The sequence below is a fragment of the Salvelinus fontinalis genome, unplaced genomic scaffold (assembly GCF_029448725.1).
Source record: "Salvelinus fontinalis isolate EN_2023a unplaced genomic scaffold, ASM2944872v1 scaffold_0920, whole genome shotgun sequence".
NCBI classification, from domain to species: domain Eukaryota; kingdom Metazoa; phylum Chordata; class Actinopteri; order Salmoniformes; family Salmonidae; genus Salvelinus; species Salvelinus fontinalis.
In genome coordinates this window covers 12,794-29,177 of record NW_026601129.1, presented here as the reverse complement: position 1 = coordinate 29,177, position 16,384 = coordinate 12,794, and the positions used below count along the sequence as shown (strand labels likewise).

At 53.3% G+C, this 16,384-nt stretch overlaps 1 protein-coding gene across 1 annotated transcript; it reads right to left on the bottom strand.

Moving 5' to 3' along the window:
- Positions 1–235: 235 nt before the first annotated feature.
- On the bottom strand, positions 236–2,971 carry LOC129847668 (potassium voltage-gated channel subfamily A member 1-like). Its single transcript, XM_055915412.1, has one exon. It carries the CDS (start codon positions 2,736–2,738, stop codon positions 1,041–1,043), a length of 1,698 nt encoding a protein of 565 aa, XP_055771387.1. The 5' UTR covers positions 2,739–2,971; the 3' UTR covers positions 236–1,040.
- Between the last annotated feature and the right edge of the window lie 13,413 nt (positions 2,972–16,384).

The window sequence follows — 16,384 nt, the reverse complement described above, 5'->3', positions numbered from 1 at the left end:
CACTACATTAGACCAGGGCCCATGTACCCTATTCCCTTTATAGTGCACTACATTAGACCAGGGCCCATGTACCCTATTCCCTTTATAGTGCACTACATTAGACCAGGGCCCATGTACCCTATTCCCTTTATAGTGCACTACATTAGACCAGGGCCCAAGCACCCTATTCCCTTTACAGTGCACTACATTAGACCAGGGCCCATAGGGCCGAGAAGTAGTGCACTGTGTAGGGAATAGGGTGTCATTTGAGACTCAAGTCTCTGCTTTCGTTTAGGCTTCAAATCCATTAATACCAGGAGATTTTATACATCAACTCACTGACTAGATAGAGGCTTGGAAATCACCGTGTCGTCATAGCGAAACACACTACTCTCTATTCAATTAGTCACTGTAATAAACAGAGAATTCATACTGTCTGTGTCTGTGGGGACTACTGTCTGTCTGTGGGGACTACTGTCTGTCTGTCTGTGGGGACTACTGTCTGTCTGTCTGTGGGGACTACTGTCTGTCTGTGGGGACTACTGTCTGTCTGTCTGTGGGGACTACTGTCTGTCTGTCTGTGGGGACTACTGTCTGTCTGTCTGTGGGGACTACTGTCTGTCTGTCTGTGGGGACTACTGTCTGTCTGTCTGTGGGGACTACTGTCTGTCTGTGGGGACTACTGTCTGTCTGTGGGGACTACTGTCTGTCTGTGGGGACTACTGTCTGTCTGTGGGGACTACTGTCTGTCTGTCTGTGGGGACTACTGTCTGTCTGTCTGTGGGGACTACTGTCTGTCTGTCTGTCTGTCTGAGGGGACTACTGTCTGTCTGTGGGGACTACTGTCTGTCTGTCTGTGGGGACTACTGTCTGTCTGTCTGTCTGTGTCTGTGGGGACTACTGTCTGTCTGTGTCTGTGGGGACTACTGTCTGTGTCTGTGGGGACTACTGTCTGTCTGTGTCTGTGGGGACTATTGTCTGTGTCTGTGGGGACTACTGTCTGTGTCTGTGGGGACTACTGTCTGTCTGTGGGGACTACTGTCTGTCTGTGTCTGTGGGGACTACAGGTCCGTCTCCGTCTTGTTCAGACAGAAGGCGTAAAGGGATCGTTTGATGTCCATGCTGCTGTTAGCCTTGATATTCTGCTTCTCTACGCCTGTTCCGTCCTCCTCGTCTCCCGACTTGGCAGATCCCTTACTGTCCTTTCTCTTTAACTGAGGACTGTCCTGACTGCTGTTGGGCGGGTCGTCTTTCAGAGAAGACTGGTCCTGGTCCGTCTCCCGGTGGTAGAAATAGTTAAAGTTGGACACGATGACGGGCACCGGCAGCGCGATAGTCAACACTCCCGCGATGGCACAGAGCGAACCCACTATCTTTCCCCCCACTGTCACCGGCCTCATGTCCCCGTAGCCCACTGTTGTCATGGTGACCACGGCCCACCAGAACGCGTCGGGGATGCTGGAGAAATGCGATTCGGGCTCGTCCGCTTCGGCGAAGAACACGGCGCTGGAGAAGAGGATGACTCCGATGAAGAGGAAGAAGATAAGCAAACCCAACTCTCTCATACTGGCTTTGAGGGTTTGTCCCAATATCTGAAGCCCCTTGGAGTGTCTGGACAGCTTGAAGATCCTAAACACCCTGACCAGCCGGATGACCCTGAGGATGGCCAGAGACATGGTCTGTCCGTTACCGTGCTCCTGCGGTTCCTCCACCTGCTGCTCCGCCAGCTCCGTGCCCACCGTGATGAAGTAAGGCAGGATAGACATGATATCTATGATGTTCATGACGGTCTTGGAGAACTCTGACTTACTGGGGCAGGCGAAGAAACGCACGATGAATTCAAAAGTGAACCATATCACGCAGGTGGTTTCTACTATGAAGAACGGGTCTGTGAATGTGAGAGACGGACGCGGGACCGTGTTGTTACCAGACCGACTGGTGACCGGTAGCTCCCTCTCGTCCCTGAACTCCGGTAGTGTCTCCATACAAAATGTAATAATGGATATGGTGATGACGAGCACCGAGACTATAGCGATGCCTCGCGCTGGGCTGGAACTCTCCGGGTATTCGAATATGAGCCAGACTTGTTTCTGAAACTCATTCTGCGGTAACGGTTTCTCTTCCTCTTTTATAAATCCCTCGTCTTCTCTAAACCTTTCCATGGCTTCTTCCCCTAGTCGGTAAAACCGAATCTCATCCGCGAACACGTCGATAGACACATTGACAGGTCGTCTGATTTTACCTCCCGACTGATAGAAATATAGGATCCCGTCGAAACTTGGCCGGTTACGGTCGAAAAAGTACTCGTTCCGGAGCGGGTCGAAATATTTGATCCTCTTATAGGGGTCCCCCAGTAACGTATCGGGGAACTGGTTGAGGGTCCCGAGCTGTGTCTCGTACTTTAATCCCGCGATGTTGATCAGCACCCTCTCGTTGTTGTCCATGTCTCTACGCTCAATATCCAACATGTCATCGTCCAACAGATGAGGACTGTGATCTGCGCGCCAGAGCGCATCCGTCGCGTTCTGGTTACAACTCAAAGTGTTATTCATATCGTTGATTTTCCACGTCCTCGGTTTGGAACTCCCGATTGTATTAATCTCTTTGTGACTGCTGTAGCCCGGCTCGCTGAGTCCGCTCTGGACAAACAGCGGCAGAGGTTGAGGGTGATCCAGAGCGTTACGGCAGGCTACATCTCCGGCGTTGCCACCGCTTCCCTTCGCTCCGCCGTTCTCAAAACTCACCAAGGCTATCTCCATACCGTATCCATTAAATACGCTTTATAAATATAAAAACGGAAAATACTTGTCGAGTTGAACCAACAACAATAAACCCTCCAACGGTTTTCACCCGCAGCTGAACCGACAAACAGAGAGAGCTGGATCAAATCCAACGTGCCCTCCGCAGCTAAAACAATACTGTGTGTGTGTTTGGAACGGACGAGGCTAAGCCATGAGCCGTGTGCTCCCTGGTCTCTCTCTCGGGAAAGTAAGTAATACACAGAGAGAGAGAGAGAGAGAGAGAGAGAGAGGGAGAGAGAGAGAGAGAGAGAGAGAGAGAGAGAGAGAGAGAGAGAGAGAGACAGACAGACAGACAGACAGACAGACAGAGAGACAGAGAGACAGAGAGAGAGAGACAGACAGACAGAGAGACAGAGAGACCCCGGATGAGAAAGTAATGATTATTCCTGATGTCAAAAGAGCTGTTCAACCAACCGCTGTCTGAGAAGCATTTGATAATGTCTCTGTTAGACAATCTGTCATTCCTAACTCAGGGAGGAGGGAGAGAGATGGGAGGGAGGGGGTGTTGAAGGGAGAGAGAGGGATGATGGGAGGGGGGGGTGTTGAAGGGAGAGAGAGGGATGATGGGAGGGAGGGGGTGTTGAAGGGAGAGAGAGGGATGATGGGAAGGAGGGGGTGTTGAAGGGAGAGAGAGGGATGATTGGAGGGGGGGTGTTGAAGGGAGAGAGAGGGATGATTGGAGGGGGGGGGTGTTGAAGGGAGAGAGAGGGATGATGGGAGGGAGGGGGTGTTGAAGGGAGAGAGAGGGATGATGGGAGGGAGGGGGTGTTGAAGGGAGAGAGAGGGATGATGGGAGGGAGGGGGTGTTGAAGGGAGAGAGAGGGATGATGGGAGGGAGGCGGTGTTGAAGGGAGAGAGAGGGATGATGGGAGGGAGGGGGTGTTGAAGGGGGGGGATGGTTTTTCCACATCTTGACTGAGAGGAGAGAACACTATACTTAGTTTTGATTCTTTGAGTTTGAATTTCTTAAAAAAAAAATTATAATAATAATAAATATCACAATCATTTAAAAATATATATTTTATTATTCTTGGATGTTTAACTAGATGTCACCCAGGGCCAGTCTGCATGTTCTGATCTCTAGAGATCAATGTGATAGGTCCTTGGAGTATTGATTAAGGTCACATGTTCCACCTAACTCTACTTCAACGTTGTAGATCAGTCTGAAACAACAAACTAGCTGTTCAGATTACAGACCAGCACATGTAAATAAATACACCCCCCTCTAATCTGGCTTTTTTAACATGGCCTTCCCCCCTCTACTCCATCCAGTAGTCACCGTGCTAAGAAGATCCCCTCAGATGAGAGTTCATCTCTGTCCCAGAACAGGATCCTTAAATACCCCTGACACATCGGGCAGTGATCTATCTGTGTTGGCTTTAATTGTCTGACATGTAGAAGAGGTGGTGAGAGGCTGGAGGGGGTCTCAGCTTGGTGACAGACATACTGCCCGCCCTGCCATGGCTGTATGCCTTGCCTTGCCGTCCTATCCTGGCAGACACACAGGGCAGGCAGGTTAAAAAAGGAGAGCCGGGTTGACAGACAGAGCAAAGGAAGGCAGGCCGGCCATGTTGACAGACAGAGCAGACGAAGGCAGGCCGGCCATGTTGACAGACAGAGCAGACGAAGGCAGGCAGCATAAGATAGCTGGACAGCAAACACAGAGCCAAGCAGGATAGGATCACTGTACAGATACAGGACAGAGCAGAGCCTGGTAAGGCAGCCAGGTGGGTAGCCTTATTATAAGACAGACAGACAGACAGACAGACAGACAGACAGACAGACAGACAGACAGACAGACAGATAGATCCTGGTATGACAGCCAGCTGGGTAGCCTCATTATAAGACAGAGAGACAGACAGACAGACAGACAGACAGAGCTAACCAGGGTAAGACAGAGAGGCAGGCAGCAGTGTGTCTGTGTTTCTCTCCCAGCAGCAGTGTGTCTGTGTTTCTCTCCCAGCAGCAGTGTGTCTGTGTCTCTCTCCCAGCAGCAGTGTGTCTGTGTCTCTCTCCCAGCAGCAGTGTGTCTGTGTCTCTCTCCCAGCAGCAGTGTGTCTGTGTCTCTCTCCCAGCAGCAGTGTGTCTGTGTCTCTCCCAGCAGCAGTGTGTCTGTGTCTCTCTCCCAGCAGCAGTGTGTCTGTGTCTCTCTCCCAGCAGCAGTGTGTCTGTGTCTCTCTCCCAGCAGCAGTGTGTCTGTGTCTCTCTCCCAGCAGCAGTGTGTCTGTGTCTCTCTCCCAGCAGCAGTGTGTCTGTGTTTCTCTCCCAGCAGCAGTGTGTCTCTGTCTCTCTCCCAGCAGAGAGAGAGACAGCACCGCTCGGCCAGCACTGATTGTTCTCATTAGTAGCTGGAGCCTGAGAGGACCAGAGGGGCAGCTAGAAGCTGGATTACTGCTGGAGCCAGAGTCCCCTCCCTCCCCGTCCCCTCACTAAGACCTCTAACCCCTTCTTCTTATGCCTCATCACCCCCTCCAACCACCAGAGGGCCCCCCACCCCCTCCCTCCAACCACCAGAGGGCCCCCCACCCCCTCCCTCCAACCACCAGAGGGCCCCCCACCCCCTCCCTCCAACCACCAGAGGGCCCCCCACCCCCTCCCTCCAACCACCAGAGGGCCCCCCACCCCCTCCCTCCAACCACCAGAGGGCCCCCCACCCCCTCCATCCAACCACCAGAGGGCCCCCCACCCCCTCCCTCCAACCACCAGAGGGCCCCCTACCCCCTCCCTCCAACCACCAGAGGGCCCCCCACCCCCTCCCTCCAACCACCAGAGGGCCCCCCACCACCTCCCTCCAACCACCAGAGGGCCCCCCACCCCCTCCCTCCAACCACCAGAGGGCCCCCCACCCCCTCCCTCCAACCACTAGAGGGCCCCCCACCCCCTCCCTCCAACCACCAGAGGGCCCCCCACCCCCTCCCTCCACCCACCAGAGGGCCCCCCACCCCCTCCCTCCAACCACCAGAGGGCCACCCCCCTCCCTCCAACCACCAGAGGGCCCCCCACCCCCTCCCTCCAACCACCAGAGGGCCCCCCACCCCCTCCCTCCAACCACCAGAGGGCCCCCCACCCCCTCCCTCCAACCACCAGAGGGCCCCCCACCCCCTCCCTCCAACCACCAGAGGGCCCCCTACCCCCTCCCTCCAACCACCAGAGGGCCCCCCACCCCCTCCCTCCAACCACCAGAGGGCCCCCCACCCCCTCCCTCCAACCACCAGAGGGCCCCCCACCTCCTCCCTCCAACCACCAGAGGGCCCCCCACCCCCTCCCTCCAACCACCAGAGGGCCCCCCACCCCCTCCCTCCAACCACCAGAGGGCCCCCCACCCCCTCCCTCCAACCACCAGAGGGCCCCCTACCCCCTCCCTCCAACCACCAGAGGGCCCCCCACCCCCTCCCTCCAACCACCAGAGGGCCCCCCACCACCTCCCTCCAACCACCAGAGGGCCCCCCACCCCCTCCCTCCAACCACCAGAGGGCCCCCCACCCCCTCCCTCCAACCACCAGAGGGCCCCCCACCCCCTCCCTCCAACCACCAGAGGGCCCCCCACCCCCTCCCTCCAACCACCAGAGGGCCCCCTACCCCCTCCCTCCAACCACCAGAGGGCCCCCCACCCCCCTCCCTCCAACCACCAGAGGGCCCCCCACCCCCTCCCTCCAACCACCAGAGGGCCCCCCACCCCCTCCCTCCAACCACCAGAGGGCCCCCCACCACCTCCCTCCAACCACCAGAGGGCCACCCCCCTCCCTCACAACATAACATAACATTGTCTGTTTTTGGAGACTGGGTTATCTGAGCTGAGTGCAGCTGCCTGTCCACGATGCCCTCTCTGCTTCCTCCACGATGCCCTCTCTGCGTCCCTCCACGATGCCCTCTCTGCCTCCCTCCACGATGCCCTCTCTGCCTCCCTCCACGATGCCCTCTCTGCGTCCCTCCACGATGCCCTCTCTGCCTCCCTCCACGATGCCCTCTCTGCCTCCCACCACGATGCCCTCTCTGCCTCCCTCCACGATGCCCTCTCTGCGTCCCTCCACGATGCCCTCTCTGCCTCCCTCCACGATGCCCTCTCTGCCTCCCTCCACGATGCCCTCTCTGTCTCCCTCCACGATGCCCTCTCTGCCTCCCTCCACGATGCCCTCTCTGCCTCCCTCCACGATGCCCTCTCTGCCTCCCTCCACGATGCCCTCTCTGCCTCCCTCCATGATGCCCTCTCTGCCTCCCTCCACGATGCCCTCTCTGCCTCCCTCCACGATGCCCTCTCTGCCTCCCTCCACGATGCCCTCTCTGCGTCCCTCCACGATGCCCTCTCTGCCTCCCTCCACGATGCCCTCTCTGCCTCCCTCCACGATGCCCTCTCTGCCTCCCTCCACGATGCCCTCTCTGCCTCCCTCCACGATGCCCTCTCTGCGTCCCTCCACGATGCCCTCTCTGCGTCCCTCCACGATGCCCTCTCTGCGTCCCTCCACGATGCCCTCTCTGCCTCCCTCCACGATGCCCTCTCTGCCTCCCTCCACGATGCCCTCTCTGCCTCCCTCCACGATGCCCTCTCTGCCTCCCTCCACGATGCCCTCTCTGCCTCCCTCCACGATGCCCTCTCTGCCTCCCTCCACGATGCCCTCTCTGCGTCCCTCCACGATGCCCTCTCTGCCTCCCTCCACGATGCCCTCTCTGCCTCCCTCCACGATGCCCTCTCTGCCTCCCTCCACGATGCCCTCTCTGCCTCCCTCCACGATGCCCTCTCTGCCTCCCTCCACGATGCCCTCTCTGCCTCCCTCCACGATGCCCTCTCTGCCTCCCTCCACGATGCCCTCTCTGCCTCCCTCCACGATGCCCTCTCTGCCTCCCTCCACGATGCCCTCTCTGCCTCCCTCCACGATGCCCTCTCTGCCTCCCTCCACGATGCCCTCTCTGCCTCCCTCCACGATGCCCTCTCTGCCTCCCTCCACGATGCCCTCTCTGCCTCCCTCCACGATGCCCTCTCTGCCTCCCTCCACGATGCCCTCTCTGCCTCCACGATGCCCTCTCTGCCTCCCTCCACGATGCCCTCTCTGCCTCCACGATGCCCTCTCTGCCTCCCTCCACGATGCCCTCTCTGCCTCCCTCCACGATGCCCTCTCTGCCTCCCTCCACGATGCCCTCTCTGCCTCCCTCCACGATGCCCTCTCTGCCTCCCTCCACGATGCCCTCTCTGCCTCCACGATGCCCTCTCTGCCTCCCTCCACGATGCCCTCTCTGCCTCCACGATGCCCTCTCTGCCTCCCTCCACGATGCCCTCTCTGCCTCCACGATGCCCTCTCTGCCTCCCTCCACGATGCCCTCTCTGCCTCCCTCCACGATGCCCTCTCTGCGTCCCTCCACAAGGACCCCTCCTCTCCTCTCCTCCATCCTCCTCCTCCTCCTCCTCCTCCTCAAACTCACTCACCCCCTCCTATGCCTCACCACCCCCTCCTTCCTTCTGTCCTACCTCCAGTGGGGATCCCTTTGTCCTCGCTCATCAAACAAGCCTAGATTGTTGGATTTTAGCAGTCTCCTCAGTGGTAAAGAGGGGGTCTGTTGTGTATTAGAGCAGCAGTCTCCTCAGTGGTAAAGAGGGGGTCTGTTGTGTATTAGAGCAGCAGTCTCCTCAGTGGTAAAGAGGGGGTCTGTTGTGAATTAGAGCAGCAGTCTCGTCAGTGGTTAAGAGGGGGTCTGTTGTGTATTAGAGCAGCAGTCTCCTCAGTGGTAAAGAGGGGGTCTGTTGTGTATTAGAGCAGCAGTCTCCTCAGTGGTAAAGAGGGGGTCTGTTGTGTATTAGAGCAGCAGTCTCCTCAGTGGTAAAGAGGGGGTCTGTTGTGTATTAGAGCAGCAGTCTCCTCAGTGGTAAAGAGGGGGTCTGTTGTGAATTAGAGCAGCAGCCTCCTCAGTGGTAAAGAGGGGTCTGTTGTGAATTAGAGCAGCAGCCTCCTCAGTGGTAAAGAGGGGGTCTGTTGTGAATTAGAGCAGCAGTCTCCTCAGTGGTAAAGAGGGGGTCTGTTGTGTATTAGAGCAGCAGTCTCCTCAGTGGTAAAGAGGGGGTCTGTTGTGAATTAGAGCAGCAGTCTCCTCAGTGGTAAAGAGGGGGTCTGTTGTGTATTAGAGCAGCAGTCTCCTCAGTGGTAAAGAGGGGGTCTGTTGTGTATTAGAGCAGCAGTCTCCTCAGTGGTAAAGAGGGGGTCTGTTGTGAATTAGAGCAGCAGTCTCCTCAGTGGTAAAGAGGGGGTCTGTTGTGAATTAGAGCAGCAGTCTCCTCAGTGGTAAAGAGGGGGTCTGTTGTGTATTAGAGCAGCAGTCTCCTCAGTGGTAAAGAGGGGGTCTGTTGTGAATTAGAGCAGCAGTCTCCTCAGTGGTAAAGAGGGGGTCTGTTGTGTATTAGAGCAGCAGTCTCCTCAGTGGTTAAGAGGGGGTCTGTTGTGAATTAGAGCAGCAGTCTCCTCAGTGGTAAAGAGGGGGTCTGTTGTGTATTAGAGCAGCAGTCTCCTCAGTGGTAAAGAGGGGGTCTGTTGTGTATTAGAGCAGCAGTCTCCTCAGTGGTAAAGAGGGGGTCTGTTGTGAATTAGAGCAGCAGTCTCCTCAGTGATAAAGAGGGGGTCTGTTGTGTATTAGAGCAGCAGTCTCCTCAGTGGTAAAGAGGGGGTCTGTTGTGTATTAGAGCAGCAGCCGCCTCAGTGGGAAGGAACGCAGACTAATCTGTTTCAGCACCACAGGACAGTGGACAGCGACCGCAACAGAACTGTGAAGTTCAGGACCACAGGACAGTGGACAGCGACCGTATCAGAACTGTGAAGTTCAGGACAGTGGACAGCGACCGTATCAGAACTGTGAAGTTCAGCACCACAGGACAGTGGACAGCGACCGTGTCAGAACTGTGAAGTTCAGCACCACAGGACAGTGGACAGCGACCGTGTCAGAACTGTGAAGTTCAGCACCACAGGACAGTGGACAGCGACCGTGTCAGAACTGTGAAGTTCAGCACCACAGGACAGCGGACAGCGAAGACTCATTCACAAATTCTTACCACTTTGAATGAAAAATATAAACTCAACATGTAAAGTGTTGGTTCCATGTTTCATGAGCTGAAATAAAATATCCCAGAAATACGCACAAAAAGCTTATTTCTCACGTTTTTGCACAAATTTGTTTACATCCCTGTTAGTGAGCATTTCTCCTTTGCCAAATAAATCCATCCACCTGACAGGTGTGGCATATCAAGAAGCTGATTAAACAGCATGATCATTACACAGGTGCACCTTGTGCTGGGGACAATGAAAGGTTTTGTCACACAGCAGTTTTGTCACACAGCACAATGCCACAGATGTGTTAAGTTTTGAGGGAGCGTGCAATTGGTATGCTGACTGCAGGAATGTCCACCAGAGCTGTTGCCAGAGAAATTAATGTTAATTTCTCTACCAACATTGTTTGAGAGAATATGCCAGTGTGTCCAACCGGCCAGCCCAGGACCTCCACATCCGGCTTCTTCACCTGCGGGAAGGTCTGAGACCAGACACCCAGACAGCATTCCCCTCTCACACCGCACACCGTGTGTCACAGAGCCTCCGTCCCTCTCACACCGCACACCGTGTGTCACAGAGCCTCCGTCCCCTCTCACACCACACACCGTGTGTCACAGAGCCTCCGTCCCCTCTCACACCGCACACCGTGTGTCACAGAGCCTCCGTCCCCTCTCACACCTCACACCGTGTGTCACAGAGCCTCCGTCCCCTCTCACACCTCACACCGTGTGTCACAGAGCCTCCGTCCCCTCTCACACCTCACACCGTGTGTCACAGAGCCTCCGTCCCCTCTCACACCGTGTGTTACAGAGCCTCCGTCCCCTCTCACACCTCACACCGTGTGTCACAGAGCCTCCGTCCCCTCTCACACCTCACACCGTGTGTCACAGAGCCTCCGTCCCCTCTCACACCTCATACCGTGTGTCACAGAGCCTCCATCCCATCTCACACCACACACCGTGTGTCACAGAGCCTCCATCCCATCTCACACCACACACCGTGTGTCACAGAGCCTCCGTTCCCTCTCACACCTCACACCGTGTGTCACAGAGCCTCCATCCCATCTCACACCTCACACCGTGTGTCACAGAGCCTCCGTCCCTCTCACACCTCACACCATGTGTCACAGAGCCTCCGTTCCCTCTCACACCTCACACTGTGTGTCACAGAGCCTCCATCCCATCTCACACCACACACCGTGTGTCACAGAGCCTCCGTCCCTCTCACACCTCACACCGTGTGTCACAGAGCCTCCATCCCATCTCACACCACACACCGTGTGTCACAGAGCCTCCGTCCCTCTCACACCTCACACCGTGTGTCACAGAGCCTCCGTCCCCTCTCACACCACACACCGTGTGTCACAGAGCCTCCGTCCCCTCTCACACCACACACCGTGTGTCACAGAGCCTCCGTCCCTCTCACACCACACACCGTGTGTCACAGAGCCTCCATCCCCTCTCACACCTCACACCGTGTGTCACAGAGCCTCCGTCCCCTCTCACACCACACACTGTGTTGCTGTTTTCCTCTAGTCATGTCTAGTACCATTACTGTCTGTTTTCCTCTAGTCATGTCTAGTACCATTACTGTCTGTTTTCCTCTAGTCATGTCTTGTACCATTACTGTCTGTTTTCCTCTAGTCATGTCTAGTAGTATTACTGTCTGTTTTCCTCTAGTCATGTCTAGTACCATTACTGTCTGTTTTCCTCTAGTCATGTCTAGTACCATTACTGTCTGTTTTCCTCTAGTCATGTCTAGTACCATTACTGTCTGTTTTCCTCTAGTCATGTCTAGTACCATTACTGTCTGGTTTCCTCTAGTCATACCTGGTACCATTACTGTCTGTTTTCCTCTAGTAATGTCTAGTACCATTACTGTCTGGTTTCCTCTAGTCATACCTGGTACCATTACTGTCTGTTTTCCTCTAGTAATGTCTAGTACCATTACTGTCTGGTTTCCTCTAGTTATACCTGGTACCATTACTGTCTGTTTTCCTCTAGTAATGTCTAGTACCATTACTGTCTGTTTTCCTCTAGTCAAGTCTAGTACCATTACTGTCTGTTTTCCTCTAGTCATGTCTAGTACCATTACTGTCTGTTTTCCTCTAGTCATGTCTAGTACCATTACTGTCTGGTTTCCTCTAGTCATACCTGGTACCATTACTGTCTGTTTTCCTCTAGTCATGTCTAGTACTGGAAGACATGTTGAATTATTGATGGTGATTTATTTACATTATTAACAGTTTTACCCCCCAAAATCTCTCTGAAGAAGAAAACAGATGTGAGTTAAACCCTCATTAAATTTTAAGAGATCAACAATCGTTAGCAACACAAACAGATATGTATTAGTAAACATAAGTGTTAAAGTCTATCTCTCAAAGTGCTCGTTCTGCCTCTCTAAGGCTTCAATTCATGAATATTACCATTGTGGCTATGAATATGTAAATGTGATTCATCTCCAAGCTGTTAGTGAATGGAAGGTAAGCCATAGAGACACATAACAGGAACATTTCATTTCCATCGCCACAAATAACACAATGTAAACAAAGGCCTCTCCTCATGGGCTGTTTGAGTGATGCAGACAGTCAGGCTGTTAGTTAGAGGGATGCAGACAGTCAGGCTGTTAGAGGGATGCAGACAGTCAGGCTGTTAGAGTGATGCAGACAGTCAGGCTGTTAGTTAGAGTGATGCAGACAGTCAGGCTGTTAGTTAGAGTGATGCAGACAGTCAGGCTGTTAGAGGGATGCAGACAGTCAGGCTGTTAGAGTGATGCAGACAGTCAGGCTGTTAGTTAGAGGGATGCAGACAGTCAGGCTGTTAGTTAGAGTGATGCAGACAGTCAGGCTGTTAGTTAGAGGGATGCAGACAGTCAGGCTGTTAGTTAGAGTGATGCAGACAGTCAGGCTGTTAGAGTGATAAAGACAGTCAGGCTGTTAGTTAGAATGATGCAGACAGTCAGGCTGTTAGAGGGATGCAGACAGTCAGGCTGTTAGTTAGAGTGATGCAGACAGTCAGGCTGTTAGTTAGAGTGATGCAGACAGTCAGGCTGTTAGTTAGAGTGATGCAGACAGTCAGGCTGTTAGTTAGAGGGATGCAGACAGTCAGGCTGTTAGTTAGAGTGATGCAGACAGTCAGGCTGTTAGTTAGAGGGATGCAGACAGTCAGGCTGTTAGTTAGAGTGATGCAGACAGTCAGGCTGTTAGAGTGATGCAGACAGTCAGGCTGTTAGAGGGATGCAGACAGTCAGGCTGTTAGAGTGATGCAGACAGTCAGGCTGTTAGTTAGAGGGATGCAGACAGTCAGGCTGTTAGTTAGAGTGATGCAGACAGTCAGGCTGTTAGTTAGAGGGATGCAGACAGTCAGGCTGTTAGTTAGAGTGATGCAGACAGTCAGGCTGTTAGAGTGATGCAGACAGTCAGGCTGTTAGTTAGAGTGATGCAGACAGTCAGGCTGTTAGAGGGATGCAGACAGTCAGGCTGTTAGTTAGAGTGATGCAGACAGTCAGGCTGTTAGTTAGAGTGATGCAGACAGTCAGGCTGTTAGTTAGAGGGATGCAGACAGTCAGGCTGTTAGTTAGAGTGATGCAGACAGTCAGGCTGTTAGTTAGAGTGATGCAGACAGTCAGGCTGTTAGTTAGAGGGATGCAGACAGTCAGGCTGTTAGTTAGAGAGATGCAGACAGTCAGGCTGTTAGAGTGATGCAGACAGTCAGGCTGTTAGAGTGATGCAGACAGTCAGGCTGTTAGTTAGAGTGATGCAGACAGTCAGGCTGTTAAAGGGATGCAGACAGTCAGGCTGTTAGAGTGATGCAGACAGTCAGGCTGTTAGTTAGAGTGATGCAGACAGTCAGGCTGTTAGAGGGATGCAGACAGTCAGGCTGTTAGTTAGAGTGATGCAGACAGTCAGGCTGTTAGTTAGAGGGATGCAGACAGTCAGGCTGTTAGTTAGAGTGATGCAGACAGTCAGGCTGTTAGTTAGAGGGATGCAGACAGTCAGGCTGTTAGTTAGAGGGATACAGACAGTCAGGCTGTTAGAGGGATACAGACAGTCAGGCTGTTAGTTAGAGGGATGCAGACAGTCAGGCTGTTAGTTAGAGTGATGCAGACAGTCAGGCTGTTAGTTAGAGTGATGCAGACAGTCAGGCTGTTAGTTAGAGTGATACAGACAGTCAGGCTGTTAGTTAGAGTGATGCAGACAGTCAGGCTGTTAGTTAGAGGGATACAGACAGTCAGGCTGCTAGTTAGAGGGATGCAGACAGTCAGGCTGTTAGTTAGAGTGATGCAGACAGTCAGGCTGTTAGTTAGAGGGATGCAGACAGTCAGGCTGTTAGTTAGAGGGATACAGACAGTCAGGCTGTTAGTTAGAGTGATGCAGACAGTCAGGCTGTTAGTTAGAGGGATGCAGACAGTCAGGCTGTTAGTTAGAGTGATGCAGACAGTCAGGCTGTTAGTTAGAGGGATGCAGACAGTCAGGCTGTTAGTTAGAGTGATGCAGACAGTCAGGCTGTTAGTTAGAGTGATGCAGGCAGTCAGGCTGTTAGTTAGAGTGATGCAGACAGTCAGGCTGTTAGTTAGAGTGATGCAGACAGTCAGGCTGTTAGTTAGAGTGATACAGACAGTCAGGCTGTTAGTTAGAGTGATACAGACAGTCAGGCTGTTAGAGTGATGCAGACAGTCAGGCTGTTAGAGGGATGCAGACAGTCAGGCTGTTAGTTAGAGTGATGCAGACAGTCAGGCTGTTAGTTAGAGTGATGCAGACAGTCAGGCTGTTAGTTAGAGTGATGCAGACAGTCAGGCTGTTAGTTAGAGTGATGCAGACAGTCAGGCTGTTAGTTAGAGGGATGCAGACAGTCAGGCTGTTAGTTAGAGTGATGCAGACAGTCAGGCTGTTAGTTAGAGGGATGCAGACAGTCAGGCTGTTAGTTAGAGTGATGCAGACAGTCAGGCTGTTAGTTAGAGTGATGCAGACAGTCAGGCTGTTAGTTAGAGGGATACAGACAGTCAGGCTGTTAGTTAGAGTGATGCAGACAGTCAGGCTGTTAGTTAGAGGGATGCAGACAGTCAGGCTGTTAGTTAGAGTGATGCAGACAGTCAGGCTGTTAGAGTGATGCAGACAGTCAGGCTGTTAGAGGGATACAGACAGTCAGGCAGTTAGTTAGAGTGATGCAGACAGTCAGGCTGTTAGTTAGAGTGATGCAGACAGTCAGGCTGTTAGTTAGAGGGATGCAGACAGTCAGACTGTTAGTTAGAGTGATACAGACAGTCAGGCTGTTAGTTAGAGTGATGCAGACAGTCAGGCTGTTAGATAGAGGGATGCAGACAGTCAGGCTGTTAGTTAGAGTGATGCAGACAGTCAGGCTGTTAGTTAGAGGGATGCAGACAGTCAGGCTGTTAGAGTGATACAGACAGTCAGGCTGTTAGTTAGAGGGATGCAGACAGTCAGGCTGTTAGTTAGAGGGATGCAGACAGTCAGGCTGTTAGTTAGAGTGATGCAGACAGTCAGGCTGTTAGTTAGAGGGATGCAGACAGTCAGGCTGTTAGTTAGAGGGATGCAGACAGTCAGGCTGTTAGTTAGAGTGATGCAGACAGTCAGGCTGTTAGAGGGATGCAGACAGTCAGGCTGTTAGTTAGAGTGATGCAGACAGTCAGGCTGTTAGTTAGAGTGATGCAGACAGTCAGGCTGTTAGTTAGAGTGATGCAGACAGTCAGGCTGTTAGTTAGAGTGATGCAAACAGTCAGGCTGTTAGTTAGAGTGATGCAGACAGTCAGGCTGTTAGTTAGAGGGATGCAGACAGTCAGGCTGTTAGTTAGAGGGATGCAGACAGTCAGGCTGTTAGTTAGAGGGATACAGACAGTCAGGCTGTTAGTTAGAGGGATGCAGACAGTCAGGCTGTTAGTTAGAGGGATGCAGACAGTCAGGCTGTTAGTTAGAGTGATGCAGACAGTCAGGCTGTTAGAGTGATGCAGACAGTCAGGCTGTTAGAGGGATGTAGACAGTCAGGCTGTTAGAGTGATGCAGACAGTCAGGCTGTTAGTTAGAGGGATGCAGACAGTCAGGCTGTTAGTTAGAGTGATGCAGACAGTCAGGCTGTTAGTTAGAGGGATGCAGACAGTCAGGCTGTTAGTTAGAGTGATGCAGACAGTCAGGCTGTTAGAGGGATGCAGACAGTCAGGCTGTTAGTTAGAGTGATACAGACAGTCAGGCTGTTAGTTAGAGGGATGCAGACAGTCAGGCTGTTAGAGGGGTGCAGACAGTCAGGATGTTAGTTAGAGTGATGCAGACAGTCAGGCTGTTAGTTAGAGTGATGCAGACAGTCAGGCTGTTAGTTAGAGTGATGCAGACAGTCAGGCTGTTAGTTAGAGGGATGCAGACAGTCAGGCTGTTAGTTAGAGGGATGCAGACAGTCAGGCTGTTAGTTAGAGTGATGCAGACAGTCAGGCTGTTAGTTAGAGGGATGCAGACAGTCAGGCTGTTAGTTAGAGGGATGCAGACAGTCAGGCTGTTAGTTAGAGTGATGCAGACAGTCAGGCTGTTAGTTAGAGGGATGCAGACAGTCAGGCTGTTAGTTAGAGGGATGC

Bases quoted from the DNA above. Each gene is read 5' to 3' on its own strand.
- LOC129847668 (XM_055915412.1), bottom strand. From the start codon at position 2,738: ATGGAGATAGCCTTGGTGAGTTTTGAGAACGGCGGAGCGAAGGGAAGC.